General features: G+C 44.8%; 1 protein-coding gene across 1 annotated transcript in view; it reads left to right on the top strand.

Moving 5' to 3' along the window:
• Positions 1–26,868, top strand: part of Ehd4 (EH domain containing 4) — a 65,851-nt gene that overhangs the window by 33,171 nt on the left and 5,812 nt on the right. Inside the window, exons 4-5 of the mRNA XM_021193074.2 lie at positions 18,940–19,352; positions 25,314–25,478. Coding sequence (XP_021048733.1) covers positions 18,940–19,352; positions 25,314–25,478 — 578 coding nt within the window. The remainder of the gene's footprint in view (positions 1–18,939; positions 19,353–25,313; positions 25,479–26,868) is intronic.

The raw sequence follows: 26,868 nt of genomic DNA, 5'->3' as shown, positions 1-26,868 counted from the left end.
AAAAAAAAAAACAAAAAACAAAAAACACAGCAGCAGCAACAAAAATGCAAAGAAGTCTGAAGGGAAAAACCGCCTCTTGGCTTAAGTCTTGTATCAAATCTACTTGCTCTCCCAGAGCTCATACCTCATCAAATGAAAACTGAAACTCTGTCTTGAAGAAAGCCTTGGATCTGTTATTCCCAGTCTGTTCATTAAAACCAGTGACTACTAGAACTGGCAAGATAAAGGGGGGTGGGGGCAGAAAAAGCCCTGCTAATAGAAGCAGCACAGTGGTAATATTTGAGACAGGGAGGAGTTAACTGCCTTTCTGTGACAGCAGCGAACTTCAGAACCATTCATTAGCATCTGCACATTCACAAACAGATAGCTTTGAGTTTGGTACCTGAATAGTGGCAAACCCTGTGTACAGGCAGTTTCAAGAGACTGCCCACAAACTTGAGGTCCTCAAACTTAATATCACAAAAGAATTGCCGGAGCTAGGAAACAGGGCATGGAAGTCCAAGCTGTGATTAATAAGGGCGCAAAAAAGGGAAAAAAAAATAGAAAAGACAAAAACAGACCATAATCAGGGAAGTACAAGCATACCTACTTGACAAGTTTTTTTGAACTTTAAATACAAAAGACCGGATTTTGATGGCTGCCCAGGAAAAGAGAGAACATTTAGAGATAACCAGATAAGAGTGACTTCCCCTCTTAGGTTTTGGGAAGGAGAAGAATTTAAGGGAAAAATACAAGCATACGCAAAGGCGAATGCGTCTTTCCCAGAAGACTAAAAGGACTGGAGCACGGTGATATGACCACAGCATATACCTAAGCTTCTTTGCTGCTGTGGTCTTGGCCCAGCTGACCTCAGGATAGAGCAGATGTGGACTGTGTAGTGCAGGGATGTGGGGGTCAGGCCCGAGTTAAAGAGTATGAGCTCACTACAGGGTTTCATTCAACAAATACTTAACTGAGCAAACAAGGTGGACACCATCATGCCCTGGTGGAATTTATGTTACAGTGAGACAGACAAAAAGAAACAGGTACATTATTCACTGATAAGATATTGAGTACTGAGGAGGTGATATGAGCCATTATGCTCGATGAGGAGCCATTGAGGTGGGCTGGCTACACTTGGGATTGTGCAGGTATCTATGAAGATAACCGTTTAGCCAAGACCTAAGTTCTGAGAAGGAGCTGGTCCTGCAGTTGGGACAGGTCAAGACTACATGTTTTGGCTACCTGCGTGAAAGAGATCTATCCCACGTAGGGTTTAGAGGATAGTCTAAAGTTCGTGACAAGACCTAAGTTTGGTTCCCAGCACTCAGGTCTCGCAGCTCACAACTGCCTGTACTTCCATCTCCAGGGAATTTGACACCCTCTTGTGACCTCTGCAGGTACCTGTATACATGTGTGCATACATATAAATAAAATCAAAAGAAATTACTTGAAAATGTTCAAATGTCATATATTCATTTGCTGATTTAAAATATTACATATTCATTTTATTCTGAGATCATTTTTGTAATGATCAATGTAAACTTAGAATCAAATTATTTACTTTGGTTCAATCAAGTATTGACGTTCCTGGAGTCAGCACCATGTATACCTTAGTTTGCTTTTTATTGCTGTGATAAAGAACATGACCAAAATCAACTTGGGGAAGAAAGGCTTATTTGGGTTACATGTCCCAGTAACAGTTTATCATCACGGAAAGCCAAGGTAGGAACTCAAAGCGGGAGCTGATGCAGAGCCCATGAGCAGTCCTACTTACTGGCTTATTTAACTTACCTTTAAATTAACCCAGGACCAACTGACCGGGGTGGCACCACCCACAGTACACTAGGTCCTCCCACATTCAAGAAAATGCCCTATGGGGTTGCCCACAGGCCACTCTGATGGGGGTATTTTCTCAACAGAGGTTTCCTCTTCCTAGATGACCCTAGTTCATATCAAGTTGACAAAAAACTAACCTCTTTGCCTCTTTGGATTTGCTTGCCTGTATATTTCATATAAGTTGGACCACCTAGGAAGTGTCTGTTTAACATCAGCCATGTTTGCAAGGCTTATCAAGACTTGCTCTCTTTATGGTGACATGATTTTCAGTCATATGGTTATACCACACTTTATTCATTCATCAGCTGATAGATGTTTGAAGTTTGTAATGTTTTGTCTGTCGTGAGTGTCCTGTGAGTGTCCATGTGTAATTTTTGTGAGGACATGAGTTGTCATGTAAAATTGCTAGATTGGGCTACAATTGTATATTTAATCTTTAAATTGTTTTAAGATTTATTTATTTTCATGTGTGAGGGTGTTTACCTGCTGCATATGTGTACATATGTTACAGGTGACTGTAAGATATCATATGCGAGTGAGCTAGGAACAGAAGCCTCATCCTCTGAAAGAGCAGCAAGTGATCTTAATCTGGGAGCCCCACCCCCTTTTAGACTGGGTCTCACTATGTGTGTAGTCTAGTCGGCCTCTAACTTGCTAAGTAGACCACACTAACCTCCACTTTACAGAAATCCACCTGACTCTTCTCCTTCAAGTGCTGGGATTAAAGCAGAGTATCACAAGTTGGTCTGGATAATATTTAACTTTTGAGGAGCTACTGAACTTTCTTCTAAAGTAGCTATACCATTCATAATCCTACCACCAACATAATGAGGGATCTCTGCATCCTCATCAACATTTGGACCCTCAGTCCTCTAGCTGTGGTAGCTGGGGAGCTCATTCCCGATGAGCTACACTCGGCCCTCAGTGTCTGTTGATCCTAGCTCTCCTGGTGGTCATGAAGCAGGATCTCATTTTGGGTTTTATCTGCATTTCCCTGCCAGTTGGTGATAATGAGCAACTTCCTGACCAATTGCATATCTTCAGAGAAATGCCCACATAGATTCTTTGCCTATTCTTTTTAATCGGGCCTACTTATATTGGTTTTTTTGTTTGTTTTTGTTTTTTCAAGACAGGGTTTTTCTCTGTAGCCCTGGCTGTCCTGGAACTCACTCTGTAGACCATACTGGCCTCACACTCAGAAATCGGACTGCCTCTGCCTCCCAAGTGCTGGCATTAAAGGTGTGTGCCACCACTGCCCAGCCCCTACTTTTATTGTTAAATTGCAATAACTCTTTATATATGTATAGTCTAGTCAGATATATAATTTACAAATTTTTTTTACACTGTGTCTTCACTTTCTTCTCATTTATATCTTCTAAGATATAGATAATTTCATTTCAGTTCACCTTACCTTCTTGTTGTGCTTTGGCATCTTAATCTGAGAAGGCCAATTGAGGTCATGAAGATATGCTCATAAAGCCAGGGATAGTGGTGCGTACCTGAAATCCCAGCACTTAAGAGATGGAAGGAGGATGCTTAAGGTCATCCTTGCCTATAGCCTGGACTACATACATTTTGCTTTTACATATTTCTAGTAGTTTTATAGTTTAAGCTGTTTCATGAAGTCATCAATACTTTAAGCTAATTGTTTTATATGGTGTGGGTCAGGGTAAAGCTTCTTTTGTGTGTGTATGGAAATCCTGCTGTCCCTGCACCATTTGTTGAAAAGATAGTTATTTTCCCCCATCAAATTGTCTTGTTGCCCTGTTTCAGAACTTAGTTCACCAAGCACAGTGATGGATTTCTGTAATCCTAGCACATAGTGGGTAAAAAGATCAAAAGTTCAGAGCCAGTCTGAGCTGTGTAGAAAGTTCCAGGCTAGTGTGCACTACATAGTAAGATCCTTTCTCATCATCATCATCTATAGATGTGAGAGTTCATCTTGGGACTCTAGTTGTAATCTACTCATCTATTAGTCTGCCCTAGGGAACTCTCTTTTCTTAGCAACAGGGTAAACAGGCAAGCTTGCAGCACAGTTATTATAAACAGTTAAGATAAAGGGCCATGTTGATATGAAACTCTTACCAGAGCATCTGTCTGGAGTGCAGGCAAGGGACGATAACCTTGGATGCCCTTACGATTATCTCTTCTAGACTACAAAAAGAGGGTGGGAACTAAAATGTGGGAACTGGGGGCTTTGGGGAAGTGGGAGAGTGATGTGTGTGCTGGAACATGGGCCCATAGCCAGTGGGCACACACATGGCAGGAGACTTGGTTACTTGGTATAGTGAGAATTAAGAAGTGGGTGGTGGCGTGGTAGAGAACCCTATAGAATGTGTGTCTACACACTCAGATCATGAAGCCATTTCATACATTTAGAGTTGAGTTTAGTGACCTCTAAACTTTGGATTTAGCATTAATGGAAAAGTGTCAGCCCCTGTAGCTGGAGCTGACCCCTGATGATTTGTTGTCAAATTCTATTTTCTGGCTTGTGCTAAGGCCAGTCAGCTGGGGCTGGGAGATGCTAGACATCACCTGCCATACAAGCATCCAACAGGAAATCCTGATTTCTTTTTGCTTTGGAGAAGTTTGCTGACAAACACATTTGTGTCTCCTTTCCACCGATGCCACGGGAAATTCCACATCACTAGCATTGCTGCTTCTGATGTGAATGTGAACACATCACCACCGTGACTCAGAACGGCATTTGCCAGGCCCTGGCAGAGATTTTACTAACATTTTAAATGCATAATTGATCATGGGGAATGATTGCTTTTTTTCCCAAACAAAGTCTAGACTTTCACTTGAAAAACAACACACACACACACACACACACACACACTGATGACATTTTTCTTAGTTTATGAAGAGAACAACTGATCATCATAAACCGGGACAGTGCAGTCCCGCAGTCTCACCCTTGAGAAGCAGCCTTGGAAAGCCTTGGAGTCGATGCTCTCCTCAGCCTTGGAAAGCCTTGGAATCGATGTTCTCCTCAGCCTTGGAAAGCCTTGGAATCGATGCTCTCCTCAGCCTTGGAAAGCCATGGAATCGATGCTCTCCTCTCTGTGCTGGCTAGTTTTTATGTCAGCTTGACACAAGCTAGGGTCATCTGAGAAGAAGGAATCTCATTTAAGGAAATGCCTCTGTAAGATTTCCTGTAGGTTGCCAGGCGGTGGTGGCGCACACCTTTAATCCCAGCACTTGGAGGCAGGGCAGGTGGATTTCTGAGTTCGAGGCCAGCCTGGTCTACAAAGTGAGTTCCAGGACAGCCAGGGCTACACAGAGAAACCCTGTCTCAAAAAACAAAGAACAAAAAAAAAGATTTCCTGTAGGTAGGAGAGCACAGCTCACTGTAGAAGATGCTTACCCTTGTCAGGTACCCTTTGATGCTGAGAAAGCAGGCAGAACAAGCCAGGAAGCAGCACCCCTCCATGGCCTCTGCATCACCTCCTGCCTCTAGGTTCCTGCCCTGACTTCCTTTGCTAATGACTGTGATGTGGAACTGTAAGCTGAAGTAAACCCGTTCCTCCCCAGGTTGCTTTTGGTCATGGGGTTTTATCAGAGCAATAGAAACTCTAAAACACTCTCCAGATACTAATTAAATCCTATTTTTCAGAGATTTTTATGGCAATCTTCAAAAAACTGCATACCACCCTGCAGTTCTCATCATCAGAGGCAGTAGAAAGGAGGGGAAGGAGATCTTCCTCTGGTTGTCATACTCCGCACGGACGAGGTGGCCCAGCAGGCGTGTGCCAGAGGCCTAGAGAAGAGGCACATAGATTTTGCTTTGGGAATAACAGGAAGTCACTTAAAGATTATCTTTTAAACCTCTTGATTACCCAGAGGTAATTGTTACCATTATGAACATCTGGACATTTTTCCTGCAGACTACTGGTCAGTGTCTGTTGTAGACTGTGTTTCTCTTTGCTTGATACCAGGTTATTTCTGTGTCTTTTAATATCCAGCCCTGTTCTCTCTGCTCCCCAATTGCATGGCACACTGAAGTGATTAGTTCCAGGCTAAGGCACAGTTGCCACTGCCTCCTGGTAGTGCTCAAGGAACCTGGTTGATGACCATAGGCAGCTTCTCAGGGATTCTGACATAAGAGAGTGCCACTTGGAGGATTTGGGAGCAGCATTAGGCCACTACTTCTGAGTCAGACCCCTAGAACCCTTTCACCACAAACATGAAATTTGATGGCTCTCCTAGACTTAGAGCTCTATCTCCTGGAGCCTCTTCTTTCTCTAGGAAAAGGCTGCCTGAGGCAGCACTGGGCTGGGCTCTGCGGCTAACCAGGATCTCCCAGAGGAAAACCTCCAATGAGAGCAAAGGTCATTGTACCCTGCAGAGGTCACCAGGTGACCAGGGGAAAGGAGTAATGGTCTGAAGCGTCTGTTCTCTGCCTGTCCTGTCACTGTCATTCTGTGTGGTGTGCCCAGTGCCTTCTAAGCATTTCAGATCTCTCAAGGTTTCTACAAACCTCTAATGAATTTAAAGATTTTTTTTTTCACATTTGTACTTTCAGATGTTTAATAGCCCCCCCCCCTATAATGGGGCCTTTCTTTTCAGATTGCCTCAATCCTACTGTTACATGTGAAAAAAACAAAAACCTTCCACGATAGTCTCTGCCCTCCTCTGAGGGGTGAGGAACCCTATGGTGGGTGAGAGGACTACAAATGTAGGTCGCTAGATAGTAGAGAAGCAGCACACTGAGAAGTGCCTCCTGGAACAGCTTTCCACCTCCCAGGCCCTGGCACAGACTGGGAAGATACTTTGTTGCTTCAAGCCTTCTTTCTAGGAAAGAAAAACGTTATCAGACAGTCCAAGTAAATACGTAGGTGCTCTGTAAATGTTAGCTATTCTCAGTAGCCATGAAGCACAGAGAAAGAGTAACTTCAGAGTTCACTGTCACATGTGTTGGCTCCTCTGCCATCCAGACAAACCTGAGGGTGTGAAGAGCTGAGGATAGCAGGGCTATTCAGGCACCTGTGGTGCAGGTCCTGTGATGAAGGCAAGCTCACAAAGGATCTGGAAGAGGCTGACCTGAGCTCACATCCCAGCACAGAGTCCTGGAGACAAAGAAGGGAACCTGTATAAGCCATTTAGCTTAGTGGTGAGTAATGGACATGGTGGCCACTGCTTATTGTATAGAGATAGGCTTAGACCCAGGATCTCAGTGTTAGCTTGATCCTGGGACTCAGAGATCGACCAAACCTCTTCATTTGTTCCTTAGGGAACAAAAGGGAAAACCCAGAATGAGTAGATTGGATATTTGTATTGTGTTTGTATTGCCAGTAGAGCTGGGGAAAGCCAGAGAGTACAAGGCTAGAATTGGGAGGCCTGCCTTAGGGAGTGGTCAGGAAAGAGGTGTGGCAGCCCAGTTCATGTCACAGTTCTAGGTTTTTCTCCCATGGTCCTCTTTTTCTGTACCTGGTGATATTTCTCACATGTACTGTGCAGCTTCCTAGAAAAACCCCATCTCACACATTTCACCTGGATCCAAGCATCCAGCATGTTTATTTCTTCATTTCCTTTCTGTTTTGAATCAGGGTCTCACTGTATAACCAGGCTGGACTTCTAGAGAGCTGCCTGTCTCTGGCACCATAACACCGGGCTTTATTTGACTATTTTGAAGTACCGTTGGTAACTATAGCTATAACACAGGGATTGTTCTTGGTAAAATAAGTGAGTCTTTTTTTTTAAGAGCCCATTGTAGACTCACATAGTCTCTGCTGATTGGATCTGTCTTTTCATTTGTAACATAAACTCAGGATATCTCTGTGTAATGGTTTGGCAAACCATAACTTAGTTGCTGGAGCTGGTCGTCATGACTGGCTGCTGTCCCACGCTCACAGAACACTTAGGCGGTATTGGGTGTTTCGAAAGGTCAGGGTAGGTTTGGGTTCTTGGAGTCAGGAGTTGTTTTTGGGGCCTTTCTTGAGCCCATCATCTTGGTATTCATGATTTCTCTTTAGAAAACCATGGTTTGAAGAGTCAGTGTCTTTTTGCCCCTCTGAACCGGGGAATGACAAGATTTATTGTGAAGGTCAAAGCCTTATTTGTCAGTGTTTGTCCCTATCATACTTGGGTGGAGCCTAATGATATTGGCATTTTGCCTCAAGAAATTCAGGTAATCTTTGCCAAGCTGACTCTTTCTGATTTATAGATGTATTGTTTAAGATTTTCTTGTCTGATGTACACAAAGCCCACTTGAAAAAATGAGAAATGGGTATTTTTTCATGTGTGACACTGATTCCTTGATACTGTTAATTTTTATACAATATTGGAAGGCTGGGCCAGTCACTTTTTAAGCATCCTTTGACCTTTCCTCTGGTAGTTTCTTTCAGCATAGTGTTGTCTGGAATTGGGTCACAAGGGAATCAGATTTTCAGGACAAACTATTTACTGCAATGAACCTTCGATTTGGCCCAAATGCTGTAGCATACAAATTCTATATGGAAGGAATATAATAAATGGGACTTGTTACTTGCTCATTTTATTAGAGTTAATTATTTAGTACTCCTGTAACCTCTTTAGGCTGGTCCTATAAATACTGGATATCTGTATTAAATGGATGCTAAAAAGCTGAACTGTGTCTCCCAAGCATTTGGCTTTTTATGGCCTCCTATCCAGAACCATATAAACAGCTAGAAACCTTAAGATTCAAAAGATTCCTTGGTGATCACCTGACTTTTCTCATAGATGTGGAAACTGAGGCCTGGCAACAGGGTATAGTTAGCTGGGCCAAGTGACAAGACGTGTGTGTCACTGGTAGATTCTCAACAATGTCCCTCTCCAGAAAAGGGACTCAATGTCCGATGGCATCCTGCCCTTCCCGGCCCTCTTTAAGTGAGCTACTTCTTGACCTGATTTTCAACCTGAGATGGAAAGTAAGATAGGAAACATTTTGTTTTCATTTGGTCACACTACAAGAAGCAGTGGGATTTACTGGGCTAGGATTCACCTAGAACCTTCCTGTCTCGTGTTGGTGGATTGACCCTGTTGAGGTGAGACTTTTCCTGATGGTCTGGATGCACGCTCACAAGTCTGCCCTGCCATTCTTATTATCCTTACCATCTTCCTGTCACTGCTACTGTCTGGAAGTAAAGGGCACCTGATTCCAGGCTCTATGACCCAGGAAAAAGGATTGGTTAGAAATAAGAATAGAGACAGTTTATTAAGAAATGGAAAGTACTCCTAGAGCAAGTAAGTCTTAAGGTTTAGCCTCCATGCCCTTTATAGGACGTCTGCGTAGCCCCTGCTTCTCCCGCTTTTTTCACAGGAGCTTTGTTGTTACACGAAGCCTGGCAAGCAAATGGTCCTAGCCCTTCTCTGCTGACTGCCTTCTTTTATGTGTTGTTGGTTTAGCTTTGTTTATTCTGATTGTACATTCTGTGGGCACACTGTGCCTGGCACATGTATGGACAAAAGACAACCTTTGGGGGTCCATTTTCTCTTCTCCTTCCACCATATGGGTTCTGAGTAGATCACCAGCCTTGATATGCTAGTTTTGATATAACTTTCTCTGGTCTCTTGTCTCCTGACACAAGACAGACAGACAGGCTGTGAGGTTGGTGTGTTTATTTTACAAGGAAACGTGCATAGAAAATCTGATTTACAGGGCCTTGGCCTGAATCCCAGAGGGAGAAGGATGGGAAGGGAAACAAGGTAAACAGCAGGAAGCCCAGGACTGAGCTTATCTGGACCCGGTTTGAATCTAAATTTTAGCCAAACCCCTTCAGGGCAGGTGTGCTGAGGCAGGTACTGCTCCTGAGCTCAGGGATCTTATTCTAGCTAGCTATGTTCCCCAAGAGATAACCACTACCCACCAAGATCTGTTAAAAAAAAAAAAAAAGAACTCACATTGAACCTCCACAAAAATAACTCTTCTCAGGGACCTTTCTGTGGAGTTACCACAGCATGTGTTCTCCCCAAGTCCTACTGGAACTAGGGTTCAGTGTCAATCCAAAATCACCACCCCTCAGCACCACCCTCACCCCAACACTGTGCAGAGGGAAAAGTAGAATAGAGCCACATGTCTATCATACTGCCACCACTTGTCCCAGCTCTGAAAGGAACAGCTGATTGGGATCTGCTGTGGTGGGGGCAGGGCCTGCATAGTGCAGAGATGCTGCTTCACCTCAGGGTGCTAGAAGGTACACCAGTGTAGCCTCTGTCTGGAAAGAGCTGGAAATTGAATTCCTCCCCTGCTGAAAACACTATAGAACAAACACTGTAAAACTAGGAAAGGAACATCACCCCTGTGGTGCCACACAGCTGATAAAGGCACAGATTCCGGGACTACAATGCCTGGGTTTGGCTCTTGTTGCTCTGGAAAAGCTCTGGAAAAGTGCTGTGTACTTTGGGGAAGTGAGATGACCTCTCTAGTCAGTTCCTGTCTGTAGGTCAGGGGAAATGATAGCACCCTGCAGGAGTGTCACAAGGACTGCTGAGAGGATCCTCTAGGAAGCTCTCGGGGCAGGGATGGAGCGAGAACCATAAACATGTACATCTCTTGTGTAATTTTAGCTGTCATTTTGCTCTCAACAACAATGAAATGTTCAGAAAAATATTTTGCTAGTTGTAAAGTAAACTCAGCCTGGAAACAATGAAAAGACTCCCCACAAAAGTCTGACCAAAGTGGCTGTTACTATTTACTGAAGTGACTCTTTAAAAATATGGTTAGAATGCCTGAGTGGACTCAGATAGTTGATGCTTATTTTTAGAAGGTATACACTTCCTGTAGTTAGAAATAGCCCATTTTTTAGAACTATTTAAGTAACTATATCTTTCAAATTGCCAAGAAAATGATACTTATTCAAATCAGCCCACTTGGCCAAGCCAAATTTATTTTATTTTAGTGTAGTAAGAATATTTTACAGGCAATCTATTCTCCTTATAATTTTCTTTCCTTTTCCTACGCACATCTAATAAAAACAAACAAAAATTTACTTATTTGTATGTCTGAGTGATGGGGACTTGCATACAAACCACAACACAGATGTGGAAGTCAAAGGACAAAAATAAGAATCAGTTCTCTCTTCCACCAAACAGATTCTAGGGATCAAACCTAAATTGTCTGGCCTGGTGACAAGTGACTTTACACACTGAGCCATCTTGCTGGCCCCTCTTACCAAATGTTTATATCCAGTATGGAATTAATTCTGGGCACAGTAGAGTTGAACCAGTCTCTAGTGCTCGTTCATCTGGCATAACTGAGCCCTTCTGCCAGTCGGCCCCTCCTCCCCAGGCCCGAGCAGCTGCCAGTCTCCTCGTTGTTGAGTCTGCGAGTTTGACTGCTTTAGCATCGCACAGGTAGGACCACATAACCTCTGCATTTGTCTGCGGCATTATTTCATTTATCATAATGTTCTCAACCCGTCCATGTTGTCACATTGCCACAGGCTGCAGAATTTCCTCTTTCTCTTTAAAGCTGAAATATACTCTGCATTAAGAATCTATCACATCCTCCTTATACATGCATCTATGCATGGGCACATGCATTCCACAGCTTAGCTCAAAAATAAGACTACATTTAACAGCCGGGCCTGGTGGCGCAGGCCTTTAATCCCAGCACTCAGGAGGCAGAGGCAGGCGGATTTCTGAGTTCGCGGCCAGTCTGGTCTACCAAGTGAGTTCCAGGACAGCCAGGGCTATACAGAGAAACCCTGTCTCGAAAAACCAAAAAAAAAAAAAAAAGAGACTACATTTAACATAGGAATGCAAGGTATCTGTCTCAATTTCAGGTCTTCCCTCTAAATACCCAGAAATTAGATTAACAGATTGTTTGATAGTTCCATTTTTACTTTTTTCTGAAAAATAAGACACATTTGTTAAACACCTCTTATGTTCAATAGTAGATACTGGGTATACAGTGTTAGGCAAAATGGGGAGGGGAGCCTCACATTGTGAGTGCTAAGAATAAAATTCAGGTCCTCTGGAAGAGAGCAAGCATTATTAACCACTAAGTCATCTCTCCAGCCTTGAATTTACATCTTCTAATCGCCAAATAAACACACCACTACAGACTAAGTAAGTACTGGGTAAGGAAAGTCATGTCAAAGGGAACTTGGCTTAGATGATGTAAAGCAACTGCAATGTGCTTTTGAGTAGCAAACATGATTAAGACCTTGCTTGCTTTCCAACTTGCTATGGTGTACACTAGTGAGTCCTGGGCCAGGAGGCACTCCAAAGCCTGAAGCAGAGAACAAACGTATAGGAAGAATACAGGAGGGAAGTCCCATCCTGCTGCATGGAGGGAGGGGCCCCATGAGTGGTCAGACAGAGAACCGATCAGTCAGTGCAGGCCGAAGGAAAGTACAGGCAAAGGTATGGAGACTGGAAAGGACAGGTGCCTCCGACACACTACAGAGAGCCCCTTGTGCTTTGTAGGGTAGGGAGAGTGGGGTTCAACATGAGACTTCTAGAAAAGACCCAATGGTGAGGCACAGGCTGGTCGTGGAGACTTTGCTCTGTAAACGTCCTCAGAGTACTCACAATTTTCAAGAGTTAGGGACACTTTTAGGGGCTTGGGGGCTGTATTGGAGAGGAGGAAGCCTGGGGACCAGGGTAGTTTGGCTGGGAGGGAGCCTGGCCGCACTCTCAGTGCCTGTATCTAATGGACACTCACCAGTTAGGTACAGAGAGATAGAAGGGTGGCCAGAAGGCCCAGGAGATCTTGGGATCACACTAACAAACGACCCAGAAATTCTGGGATGTGTTAGGGCCCAAACAAGAAGTAGAGCTGCCAACTCTAGGAGGAAAGGTTGGAGCAGAGACTGAAGGCCACCCAAGGCCACACGAGGACCTGGGCAGGGAGAATCTGGCCTTGGTTCTGATTGTTTTCCATTGTTTTACATCCTTTTATTGACACACAACTTGTTTAAAAGTTATGTAATTAGAAATTTGGCTCTGGGGAGAAATTTAAGTGCCCCACCCCCATTATTAAAAACAGCCAAATTTGCTTCCTCAGGTCCCCCACCTCGTAATTTACCTGAGCCAGAGAGCAACTTCGAACCCTAGCTGCCGTTTCCTGGCAGCTCTTTCTCTGGCCCAAATGAAGACCATAGTTTCCACGGACACCATGACGGAAAGCCCCTGATTGGATGGACAGGCCCCTTCCTTCCTGACCCTCCCTTTGTTCCTGGAACACAGAGCCAGGAATGCCAAACTGGAATCTTCTGAAGGGGACATACCCTTTTCCCAACTCCCAAAGCCTTAAAATTGGGCTGATTATATCTCATTCTTGTTTCATACCAGCAGAGGTTCCACTGGAGGGTCTTAAAAGAGTTGAAATGTTTATAGTTAGGGCTGGAGAGGCAGCTCAGTGGTGAAGAGCAGAGTTGTGGCCTTGCCAGGCCCATGCTCAGTTCCCAGCACCCATCCGGGACTCACCAGTATCTGTCACTCCAATTCCAGGGGGATCTGATGCTACCGCCTCATTTGCATGGACACCAGGAATGCACATGATGCACATATGTGCATGCAGCCTGAGCACTCATACACACAAAATACATCTAAAACAATTAAATGAATGTTTAAAAAACATCTTGAGCACCAAAGGAAGGTGCTGCTATGCCATCCCTGCAGCGTCCACACATGCGTGCATATGTGCATGCTCATTTATAATAAAATACATCTCTCATAATTGTGCAGTTTGGAAGGCTATGACAAATCTGGGCACACGTGGAGCCACCTTCGTCACCCTAGGAGGCCTCTCTTTGTTGTAGTCACTTAGGGATCAGTCCCAGCTCCACCCCTGTGCAGGCAGCACTGGTGTGGCACATATCCTTGCTTGTTAGGATTTTATGTTGATAAACTGCTCAGTGTATCCTCTGTAGTAACTAGCTTCCTTTACTCCAGTTGCTGTGTCAGAAGTGACCCATGTTGCCTGCATCCCTCCTTACAAGCATTTAAGAAACAGTTCGGGGCTAGACAAAGTTAGAAACATGAGTTTTATAAAGTCCCTCATCAACAGCCTCTCGTCCTGGATCCAGACTGTATTTCACCCTAGCCAGGCATCTTTTGATAAACATTTACTGTGGCCTCACTGTGCCTCAAACACTAGATACAAAATTTTGTTTCTTTGCTATGACCAGTAGGTAGCATTTTGAACAGTTTTCTAGGTGTTAAGATATTCTAAAGTCCTCATATGCTAAGACTGAGGCCCTAAAATGTATGTGGTTAATGCTGTTTTACAAACAAGGTAATAGAGATAGGTCACTTGTGCAAAGTCACACAACTACCATGATGGAGGCAGGGATTAGATTCAAGGCACCTGCATGTCTAAACCCATACTGCCCACAGCCTACAATGTGTGCAACTATGAAGAAGGTGGTCCCTGTGGTTAGTGAATATATAAGCCGAAGAGGGACGCTGGAGAGATGGCTCAGGAGTTAAGAGCACGCACTGCTCTTCTAGAGTTGTGCATTCCAGTACCTACCTTGGGCAACTCACAACAGCCTGAATTCCAGCTCCAAGGGACCTGGGACCTTCCTCTGGCCTTCGTAGGCACTTGCACACGTGTGGCTCACACAAACACACATAAAAATCTTTAAGGCCATGTATCGTGGCACATGCCTTTAATCCCATTCTGGGGACAGAAACAGGCATATCTCTGTGAGTTCTGGGCTAGCCAAGACTACATGAGACTCTGTCTCGGGAACTAAAAATAAGGTTCAGTGAGAGACTGAATATTATTATGTATTATCCCAGGGAATAAAGCAAAAAGTGTTCAAGCATGCAGGACACCATATATCTTCCTCTTGCCTCTACACAAGCTCACATATATGTGCATGCATACACAGCACACACTTGCTACACTCAAGATGATCTTTGATTGTGACAGGTGAAACCAGCCAGTTACAAAGGACAAGTACTGTATGATTCATTCATATGCAACACTACAGTAGTCAGATTCATAAACCTAGCAAGGAGAATGCTGTACCCAGAAATTGAGAATATAGAAGATGCTACATCCAGCATAGCTCTAGGAATAGACCTGACAGAGATAGTGAGCAACTGAAGAAAAGACAGAGACAGACAGAGACACAGACAGAAAACCACAAACAGGTGGTCTGGGCTCTTAGCTAAAGAAACCACCGCGCCCTGGAAGCTCGGTATGTTTATTGTATGCAATTGAGCAGAGAAGTGGAGTTATTGTATATAGTGGGAACATGGGGATAGGGTTATGACATACAGCTGTACCAAGCAAATAAGATTAGCTAATCTCGGCAGGAACATTCTCTGTAGGAGCAGTCTTTAGGCCACACACATTGGGTGGGAGGGGGGCTGTGGTGACATAGTCATAACACACTGTCAATGCTTGCACTTCTCTCATCCAAGGGAGGCTTTGCTGTGTCCCTGAACCTCACCCCAAGGGAAAGGCTTTGCCATGCTTTTGTGGGTCTGAGGCCCCGCAGACTTTGACATGGCCAGCTTACATTAGTAGCACACATCCTCTCAGGACTTCACTCAGTCAGGGAATAGAGAATTGTTATTTCATAGGTTTAGAGTTTTTATTGGGAAGATGAAAAAGTTTAGGAAATGGAAAGTAATGATGGTTGTACAGTAGAAGCATATTGAATGTCAATGAATTAGAATCATACAAAATGACTAAAAAGGTAAAAATCACTATGGTATTCCTGGGAAACTGAGCAAACCAACCTCCCCCACTTCATATAACCCTGTGCTCCTCTGAAACGTTCAGTGGCTCTTGTTGTGGTGACCCCAGCCATAAAATTATTTTGTCTGTTATGTCATAACTGCAATTTTGCTGCTGTAATGAATTGTAATATCGATCTCTGTGTTTTCTCATGGTCTTAGGAGACCACTGTGAAAGGGTTGTGACTCACAGATGGTGTGAGTCAGGTCAGGTCAGCCACGGAGATAATGGGGATGTTGGAAAGCTCAGGAATGGCTGCAAATGCGGGACTACATTCACCTTCATGAATACATTTTCCTCCAAATGCGGGACTACATTCACCTTCATGAATAAATTTTCCTTCTATTGTCACTTCGTTTATTCCTTTGAGGTTCAACCCTCCACTCTGGTTGAAAGGTAACAGTGTCCAAGTCTAGATCACTTATTTGTATCCAACCTATGAGGAAAAGGGACACCTGTGGCCCATGGAGCAGAAAGGGAGCAGAAAGGGAGTTTGTCAGAAAGTGACTTATCCTCTTAGTACTTGGCTGCTCATAGCATTTTCTCTGAGTGTTTCTGAGTCTCATCCTGGTCGCAGAGAGACCAAGTGGGACCAGAGGCATAAGTCTATCACCATCCCAAAGAGCAATCACCAAGTAGGTCCTTCTGTCAACCTGTCCCAGCCGTCCTCCTGACACCTGAAGGGCACATATTTATGTGCTGAGGCTCAGCTACTGTTACCTGTGGTTTGGAGCTGTCTGGTACACTAACTAGTTCACGTGACAATGGCACATGTTTACTTGTGAGGCAGTTTGCCTAGCCTTTGAGTGACAGAACTCAGAGTAAAATCTTGACTCGGTCTTTACATACTACTATGTGATCCATTCAGCAAGTCTTGGCTTTTGCTCTGTCTAAATTGGTTGTTGAAGAAATGAGAATAAACTCTGGCCTATATTCTGAGCACCACTTCTGTCCTCCTTGTTCCCAAGGAATCAGGAGTTCTAAAGCCAGACATACTAGAGAATTAGAAAACTCCACTGTGCCTTTGACAGAAGTACCATGGAGGAAAGGCCATGAAGGGGCACAGGAGGGCTTCCATGTGTCTCAGTTAGGTTTGGGATTTTGTTTTGTATGTGTTGTATTTTGTTTTGTTTAGAATGGGGACTGGTATATCCCAGGCTGGTCTGGAATTAGATCTGTAGCTAAGAGTGATCTTAGACTTATGATCTTGCCACTTCCTGCGTTATGCAGGTTGGGGTGGAACACACAATGTCATTCCTACTAGACAAGCACTCTACCAACTGAGCTACATCCTAGCCACACATTTCTGAATGTTTGTTATTATTAAAAAACCATAACTGGCTGGGCATGGTGCCAAATACCTTTAATCCCACCCAGCACTTTGGAGGCAGAGGCAGGCAGATTTCTGTGAGTTCAAGACACTTACGGGTATAAGAGAGACCTATTTCAAAACCAACCAACCAAAACAAAGCCCTTACCAGTCTGCTCCCTTACACCTGATTGTCAAAGGGGTGAAAACTTTAGTCCATAAGCCTCTATCTTTCCTAAGAGATCATTCTCCCTTGAGCACGTCCTCATCCGCCTTAGGACCATATTCTATCTCCAGCCAGCATCCTAGGTTGATACTAACAGTTTGGGCTTCTGCAGTAGAATATATCCATAGGATGCTGAGCACTGCCTAGTTCTTAACACTTATGTGAATATTATCATTCTATAGTCATCTTTTTTTTGTTGTTTATTTGTATCTGACTGTTATCTATCGATTGATCACTCCATCTGTGCTGGCCACATATTAGCAATCCTCCTTCCCCTACCTGTCAAGTGGTAGGATCTAGCATATGAGACACCATCTCTGACATTATATTCATGTCTTTGAAATGAATTTTTACCCAACATTTTCTTGTTTATGAAGGGTAAGATTTTTCTTTTTAAGATATATTTGTTGCACTTGGGAGGCAGAGGCAGGCGGATTTCTGAGTTCGAGGCCAGCCTGGTCTACAGAGTGAGTTCCAGGACAGCCAGGGCTACACAGAGAAAAACCCTGTCTTGAAAAACAAAACCAAAAAAATATATTTATTTATTTATTTATTTATTTATTTATTTATTTATTTTTGTCTTATATGTATGAGTGATTTCTTGTAGGTAAGTGTGAACCATTGTACATGAAATACCCATAGAAGCCAGAAGAGGATGTTGGATATCCTAGAACTAGATATTCTAACATATATCTATATTTAGGCAGTTATTAGAAGACATGTGAGTGCTAGAAACCAAGCCCAAGTCCCCTGGAAGAGCAGCCAGTGCTTTTAACTTCTGAGCCATCTCTCTAACAACCTATCCATAAAGGCTATTGTTGCTACTGCTGTTGTTGCATGTTTATAAAGATCTGCTTATGTTGACAGGTGAAGATCTAGTTAATTCTTTTTGCTGTTTGGTATTTGTCATCTGAATAAACCAAGCTTGGTTTTTCAAAGTATCTGCAGTAAGCAAAGCGCCATGTTAAAATTACATACTAGCTACATCGGCACTCATTGTATCATTCTCTAGACTTAACATGAATTTGAAACTATTAGAAATGGAAGGGAACAAGGCAACCAAGCTGGGAGGGCAGCATCAGGATGAGGGCTCAGCTACAGTGTGTAAGTGGAGACTGCTGCAGCTGAGCAGCCTGGGAGCAAAATAACCTTCGCTGCTGGCCGCCTTGTGTGCCTCTCTTGGGAACTCACTTCCTTGGAGGAGATGACTGACAGTCTTGACCTCAGGAGGAGTGTTTACTTAACTGCTTGATTTGGAACAGATTGGTAGGTGGCCAAATACATTCAGTGGAATTTGTTGTGGCCCTGGCCATTTTAAAAAAGAAATTGGCAATGACCATATTCTGTATGACAGTTTTTAAAAATACTTTTTAAACACACTTAAGCTATAAATAGTCCTCATGATAAATATCAATCACAACTTTTCCCAGACAACCCTTGACCTTCTCAACACTATAAATTTGGACTAAAAGAAATTCCTCCATTCCTGTGCTTGCCAGACACCATGGAAACTTCAGATGGCCTCTAAGCTTCTTCATTGCAGATGTTTTCTGAAAAGTGAGACTTGTCTAAAGAACAGCCCTGTAGCCCATGGTCTACAGTGTCAGGACCAGCGGTCCGTTGTGCCACCTATCCAAGACCTGTGCTGGGCGCAGTCAGAGTCAGGAGTCTCAAGTGAATTTGCCCGAATGTGGTGCTTCATCAGCCTGACCAGAGACCACATTCTGTTCCTTTCCTCCGAAGGGTGCCAGGTCCTCAGTTTTGACGATATACATCTAGCCCAGGGGGCCTCCTGTGAAATGATTTTCAGGTCATAGGCTCTGCTGCCGCAGATTCAGCCCTCTTTACTGGAGCTCTCCCATACTTATGCCCCTCCCCCCAAAGTGGTCAGCACACTAACAGACCCTTTTCTCCACCCAGGGTATGACTTCTGCCAGGTCTTACAGTGGTTTGCCGAGAGGGTTGACAGGATCATCCTGCTCTTTGACGCTCACAAATTGGACATCTCAGATGAGTTCTCAGAGGCAATCAAGGCCTTCCGGGGCCAGGATGACAAAATCCGAGTGGTACTGAACAAGGCTGACCAAGTGGACACGCAGCAGCTGATGCGAGTCTACGGGGCCCTCATGTGGTCTCTGGGCAAGGTCATCAACACTCCCGAAGTACTTCGAGTCTACATTGGTTCATTTTGGGCACATCCCTTGCAAAATACCGACAACCGCCGGCTCTTCGAGGCTGAAGCACAGGACCTCTTCCGAGACATCCAGAGCCTGCCCCAGAAGGCTGCAGTGCGCAAACTCAATGACCTCATCAAGCGTGCAAGGTTGGCCAAAGTAAGCATGAGATGACAGACTGGGCACTGGGCTGGTATTGGATTACATGCTAGCTCTTGTAGGATTGGGCAGCCCCATCCCAGAAAGCTCAAAGGAGTGAGTGTGATTGGTGGACACCTTCAATCTCAGCTCTTGGGCAGCAGAAACAAGTGGATCTTTGAGTTTCAAGGCCAGCCTTGTCTTCATAGGAGTTCCAGGCCAGCCAGGGCTATACAGTGAGACCCTGTCCAAAACAAACAAACAACCCACTATAATCTTACTGTACCTTTAACCCCAACATTCAAGAGACAGAGACAGGGGAATCTCTATGAGTTTGCGATTAACCAGGACTATACTGAGACCCTCTCTATAAACTAACAAACTAAACTTTAAAAAAGCAAAGAAGAACATAGCCTTGGGATCAGGATCATGTCCCAGTCTGTAGTCTCAGGCAGGTGACTGAGACTTTCAAACCTGGTTTTGAATCTGAAACCTGGAGCCAACAAGAGCCTTTCATGCAGGGCTTGTGCGATTCTGTGTGACAGAGCACTGGGCACAGGGTAGGATTGGCCAGCACAGTAACTACGAGGAAGCTGTCACGTAGCATTGTAGTAGGATGATGAGATCTGAACCAGCCCAGTACAGAAGAGGTGGCATTGCCAGAGCCAGTGGGATGCTGGGAAATCACCACTAGGCACTGTGCATTTAAGTGTGGAACCCCGAACTGCCTAGAAGCTGGGAGGGGTGGCAGTTATGAGAGCATGCCAGATCCACACATCCTCGTTCTGACCTACAGCCCATGCTTGTAACTCACTGTAGGCCCGTATAACAACTCACTCCCGGCCTCATAACTGAGCCTCCTAGCAGACCCTGGAATGTGTATATATGTGTGAGTATATAAATAAGTAAGTGGTGGTCTGCTGACCCCCAGAGGTGGCAGAGTCAGTACTGCAATGTCTCCAAAGAAAGAAAAACAGATCAGTCTCTAAGAGTATATGGGTCAGGAGGGGTTCCTTAGAAAATCTGTGTATGTTTCATATAATTATGGCCGTACTTCTAGAAGCATCCTCAGAGCCGTTAGACAGGATGGAATCTGACCTGGTTGATCATCAGAAGTAGCCAAGAGTTTTAACCAATGAAATCTCCAGACCCTGCCCCACAGCTGTCTCCCTGCTGTTGCCAAGTGTACATGCTCCCTAGTGACTGCCTCTGGCTCGCACTGCCCCATTCACACAGCTCCACAAGCTGCTGGTTCCCCTTTTTACACCCCACGGCTGCATACACTTTCCTTCCTCTGCTACCAAACCAATCCCAGTACAGGGTTCTAGTCCTGCGAGGCATTGCTCTAATAATGTGAAACCACTTATCTGCAGCTCTCACTACCCTGGATCGATGCTTGTTGGCAGGAGGTCTGTCTGGTTTTCCCTGTTAGTGACCCTTTAGCACATGGTATTTCTCTTTTCCAGCTATTACAAATTCATTTAACTTTCAGAGTATATAAAAGTAAATTATCTTTTTGTTATTGTTTTTGTTTGTTCATTTGTTTTTCAAGACAAGATTTCTCTGTGTAGCCCTGGCTGTCCTAAAACTTGCTCTTTAGACCAAGCTGACCTGGAACTCAAGAGATTTGCCTTCCTCTGCCTCCCAAGTTATGGGATTAAAGGCGAGTGCCACCACTGCCACCACACACCCGGCTCGCCTAAATTATTTTCTAACCAAAGCTCTTGTAGACTGCAGATTTCATGGAATTTAGTGTCCATGGACATTTTAAACTTTCCAGTCAGCACTGAGGGGCCAGTGACTACACGTGCAACTAACTATATTCAGTCATAAACAGGGAAAGAGTGGGGTGTGGTGGCGCATCCCTTTGATCCCAGCACTTAGGTAGGGGCAAGCAGACCTCTGAGTTTAAGGCCAGCCTGGTCTATAAAGCAAATTCCAGGACATCCAGGGCTACACAGAGAAACACTGTCTTGAAAAACCAAAAGGCGGCGGGGAGGAGGAACAGAAAGATGAAGGGGAAGAGAGAGAGAAAGAGAGAGAGAGAAAAAAAGAATGAGAATGAATGAATATGAATATGGAGAATGCCGAGTACCACAGCCTGGAGTGCTTGCTCCCTGCCATTCCTGAGCCCTCGAAGCAGACCAGCATGGCCTAGGTTAGTAAGGCACAAAATGCCTCTGTGTTCTGACACTGAATAATGAAAACCCTTGTGCAGATGTAGGGGGCGGATGGTCAAACTTGCTGAGCTAACTTATGGGAAAAGAAATAGCATATTCTTTTCTTCCTAAGAATAGTATCTGGCTTGTTCCTTTTCACAGAGGAAAATGTTTGAGGCACAGCTACTTCCATCTCCAGTTCCACAGTGCCACTTGCACGTGACATGTCGCAATCCCAGCTGAGCATCAGGACAGGAAGCTGCCTGGGCTGGATAAGAAGCAGAACTGAACACAGTGCCCTTGGGCCCTAAGGTGGCACAAGCTGTGGGTGCTCATCAGAGCTATACCCCTAGCCCCGCAGCTGCAAGGTTATGTTCTGTTTATGAGCTTGGCCACTCATTCTTAAAGAGGCAAGGGGCAGGCTGTGGGTGAAGCTCAGCAATAAATAGAGCAGTTCCCCCGTGTGCTCAGGACCCTGGCTCTGAAGAAAAAAGTCTATACACAGGGGACCAGACTAAGGGGTAGGAAATGCGGATCAGATAGCATGTGTAAGTGTCCTGTGGCTGCTTTACCATAGGCTGAGTGATGTAAACAAATTCTCTCTACAAACCAGAAGTCCAAAGTCAGATCGTAATAGATCCACACATCCTCCGATGGTGTCCCTGCTCCTCTCCCAGCTTCTGTGGGGCTCTGGGACTCATGTTTTTATTTTAATCATTCACAGTGATGTGTGAGATTTTAATAATACAAACAAAAAGTCTGGGAATTAGGTAATTTTGCTGTTTTTTTATTTGTATGTTGTCAATGCTGTCTTCAAAGGAACAAGAGAACTTCCCATGGTCTGGGCGAGCCTTCATCTCCTCACCTTTTGTCAGGTGGGGAGGCAGCCTGCCAGAAGTCTGTTTGCTCCGAGATGACACGCAAAGCTTACTGCATGATTCTTCAGAGAAAGCTATTTTAGGAAAGCCCAGATACAAGTTTGGGAAATAGAATTTAGTTTTATTTGTCTGTAAACCTGTGCGGATCTCAAACTTCTCTTTGGGATAGATGAACAAAAGCCAAAAGTGAATCAAGTTCACTGTCAGACCCCATCCTGCCCAAGGTTAGGAAAGACTCCCACCCATTTGGAAATCTTACTCAACAAGAAAACAAAGTGGCTTTTGAGGAAGGAGCTGGTGAGGACAAGGAGAGTTCAGGGACTCTCAGGGTCACTGTAGTTCTGTGGAATTTAGTTAGCTCTCCAAAGACGTAGTTTCCTCTTAGTCACATGTAATGTACAGGGCCTGGCTTTCCTGCATGCAGTGTCAAATTCCTTCTTGGAGAAGTTTGGCATTCTGTAGCTCATCGGGTTGATAGAGGCTGAAGTGTGTGAGAGTCTGTGTGGTGTGTAGTGATGAGCCCGTAAATGCTTATCCACTGCAAGGCTTTAAAAATAGCTCCATCCCTGCTGGGCTTTGTGGATGTCAGTGCTCAAGCCTATATATGGAAACCTGCTTCTCTGAAGGCTGACCTCAGATGCCTCAAAGGCCCCCTTAAATCCTCCTTAAGGCTGTTAGAATCGCATGTGTTATTGGTACCAGCTTTGATCTGAACAGAATAACAAGCCCTTGCTCAATAGGACTTGGCTGCATCTCTGTCTCACATATTTTCACCTAAAAAAATTATCTTTTGGGTCTCTGGCTTATTATTGAATTTTTTTTTAGCAGGGGCAGGTGAGAGATAGGTCGCACTCAGTAGCCCAGACTGACTTGGAACATACTGTGTAGCTCAGGCTGGACTCAACCTATGGCAATCCTCCTGTCTCAGTGTCCTAAGAGCCGAGATTACAAACATGAATTACCATGCCCAGCACTAACTAAGAAACATTATTACCACAAAGCCACAGTCTGAATCTGAGCAGAGGTATTTCGGAGAGTTCGTTGTCAGTATGTTGTGTGACATCATGCATAGTGCCAAGTACACGTTATGTGTTCAGAACCAAAGTTGCCATGAAGTCACACAGTACTACAGGGGCAAGTGAAAAGCACCTCAGATTCTCTACAGGCTTGATTGTGAGTTCATTTTTGGTCATGCATTCAGAAAGCTTTAATTGTTGCCAATTTTCTTTCAAATAACCCCAACATTCATTTAAGCAACCACTGTTTAAGAAGCTGGTCCCTAAGCAATAGCCATACAGCCCAACGCGTACATCTTTAGGTGGCCCGTGCATGCTGCATGTGCCTGCCCCGCTGTTCAGATCCTGTTGGCCCCGCCCATGTGCACACACACCAGAGGCTCTCATCTGAGCGATGGTACAGATCTGCTCACTCTCTCCAGTTCCTCCTCCTCTAAGATGCTAATGAAGTCTGGTTTCTTTAGTAGCATTTTCCATTCTACATAATTATTTTGTAAATCACTGCTCTTTTTTTTTTTTTTAATTCTTTCCTATCTTAGTTATTTGGTGTCTGAATTACTCTGTAAATTTAAAATTCTATAAAGAAAATTTTTGTAATGAATACAACTTATTGAGCTGAAGTTGGAAGTAAGTGGAATAGTGGGAATGTAAGAGAAGGGTATGACAGGCCAGACACCCCTGCTGGGGAGATTGCTCACCCTTAGGGGCTTGGGGACCTGCCTTTTCATGTCTCTGGGTTTCCTCTCCAGAGAGCTTTTCGTCCAGCCTGGTCACAGGCAGTTGGTTTCATACAGAAGTTACTTAGTGCCACCTGTGGAGATGACAGCATTCTGCCCCTTGAGGCGTGCCCAGTGGTCATTCTTACTTGGTTGCTCAAGGACACTGTTCTGTGTACATGAACCTCTGTCAAACTCCATTCTAGCTTCCTGGTGCCCACAGGTCACAGGTGACACTTTCTCTCCACTTTCTGGTTAATCACAGTGGAGATCGCTCCTGCTAGATAGGTCTGCTCACTTCCTGCCCAGGCACCAGAACCACTACACAAGAGGGCACAGTCAGCTGTCCTTTCTTAGGAGTAAACTTGGAGACACAATCCCTAGGTCAGTCTCCGTGCAGCTTCACCTCACACCACCTGGTTCTCAACCAAGTGTCACCATTCCCTATTGTTCTGGTTTCTCTGACCCTGGAGAGCCATCATGCAAGCATTAGGTCAGCAAAGCCTCCGCAGTGAATCCTCCAGTGGCTCTTTTTTTTGTTTTGTTTTTTGTTTTTTGTTTTTCGAGACAGGGTTTCTCTGTGTAGCCCTGGCTGACCTGGAACTCACTTTGTAGACCAGACTGGCCTCGAACTCAGAAATCCACCTGCCTCTGCCCACCCCCCACCCCCCACCCCCGAGTGCTGGGATTAAAGGCGTGCGCCACAACGCCTGGCTTCCTCCAGTGGCTCCTAATGCCTGCTGAGCAAAGTCGGTGCAGTCCACCTCTCCCACCTCTGGACCATGTGCATACCAAATACACACCCAGCTCCTTAGCACCTTCTCCTGCTGTATGCACTGTGTCTCCCACTGTTCTTTACAGAGGCCAACTCTGCTGTCATCTCATATCCCTTGTCTGTCACATCCTGCCTCCCAGTGTCTTTCTGGGGGACTTCCCCCTTACCCAGCCTTGGACATTGGGGTTCTCTCTGCTCACCCTTCCTGTGTGGTCTCAGCACATCCACTCCCCCTGGGTTCCTCTTAAATCCAGCTCTCGGATTACCTGGTCCAGGCCACTCTCTGGAACTCTGGAAGTTCATTCTGGCTGCCCTTAGGCTGCCTGACTCCTGGCTCCTCATCTTCTCTGGTGGTTGAGTATCAGAGTTCTGCATGGAATGGGGTCTCCTTTATCTCTTCTCTAAAGTGTGATGTGCTCACCTGACGTATCCCCTCAGGTCCACGCCTACATCATCAGCTACCTGAAGAAGGAAATGCCAAATATGTTTGGAAAAGAAAATAAGAAGCGAGAACTTATCTACAGGCTCCCGGAAATCTATGTTCAGCTGCAGCGAGAATACCAAATTTCTGCAGGGGACTTCCCTGAGGTCAAGGCCATGCAGGTACTGGGAGACCCGTAACAGTGTCACGAGGAGGTTATAGGAACTACGACTCCTTGCCACATTGCCTAGCTGGTTACATCTGCACAGGTCCACAGTCCTCCCTATAAAACACATGACATGAGCTCAAGTGCACGCAGCCACCAGCTGTAGAGCAACAGGAAGAGGTAGCCATGTCACCTCTTTTTGTCTCCTCATATCTAGTTGAGATGTGGGTTCCCAAAGCATGTCTACAGGTGAATGATCCTGCAGTCACAGAGTGGGAATTTGTTGGGGCCCTGGGTCAAGGAAGACTGAAGAATGCATGGCGTGCCTGTATGGGGAGTCACTGTGCTGTGGGAATATGAACTCACAGAGTCAGAAGAAGCTAAAGGCTAGATTCGTATGTAAATCTCCTTTCAAACTTGGTCTCAATCTTTAAGAAACTGCTAGGTGGACTAAATACAGGTTTCACCCTGAGAAGTTGTGTTACTGCATGGCAGAGCATAGCTAAAGTGAGTGCATGGCTAAGGTTGGGACTCGCTTCCTCACTGGCCTCAGAGGGAGATGAGGAAGAAGGGAGTGGGCAGGACAGAGGTGAGGTCAGCTGTAATAAATGAAACGCTGACATGGCCAGTGAGGGGAGACAGATGAGCCTGTTAGTGCTAAAATGAAAGGTGTGTGCCTCGACTGCCCAGCTGAGACTTTTTCTTTTACACCTTAGGTTATGCCCTGCACTCCATGGCCCAACTGCAGAACAGCTGTTCCCTTGCACCCTTCAAAGGGAACTTCAGTTTAGAAGGGGACTTAATATCTTGGCTTAAATGAAAATTATGAAAAAAAATATATATATATATTCTCTATATACATACATATATATATATGCTCATTAGTGTTGTTACACTGCCCAAACCACAAAGTGACTGCTCTAAGACCCTGAAGCTCCACTCAGCCCCTCTGGGCCTCTCACAAGACCCCCTAGGTGGGCTCCCATAACAGAAACAGACTCTGAACCTGTATTTGTTGCAGTAAGTCTCCTCCCAAACATGCCCCGGCAATGAAAACACAACACAGTTAATATGAATACATGCTGTGCACCTAGATTGGGCAGATCTACCACTACACTACCATCTTCCACAGCTTATGAGACCCCTTAGAACTTGTGGTTTCTCCAGGCCATGTGCTTCTACTCCGCTTTTCTTCTTCCTCTTCTGCATCCTCTCCCCCAACCTTTCAGCTCCACCTTCCCTTTTATCTGCCCAATCATCAGCTCTCCTTTATTTTACAAATTAAGGTGGGAAGCAGGTTTATAGGAAATCACCTGAGTGCTGATTCATTCCTTGTTCGCAGCCTCTCACAGGAGAACAAAATTAACATCAAATATAATTAGCCCCAGGGCTATCCACATTTCCCC

The sequence above is a fragment of the Mus pahari genome, chromosome 3, assembly GCF_900095145.1.
Source record: "Mus pahari chromosome 3, PAHARI_EIJ_v1.1, whole genome shotgun sequence".
Lineage (NCBI taxonomy): Eukaryota > Metazoa > Chordata > Mammalia > Rodentia > Muridae > Mus > Mus pahari.
The sequence above is the reverse complement of the archived record's forward strand: the minus strand, read 5'-3'. Positions and strand labels throughout refer to the sequence as shown.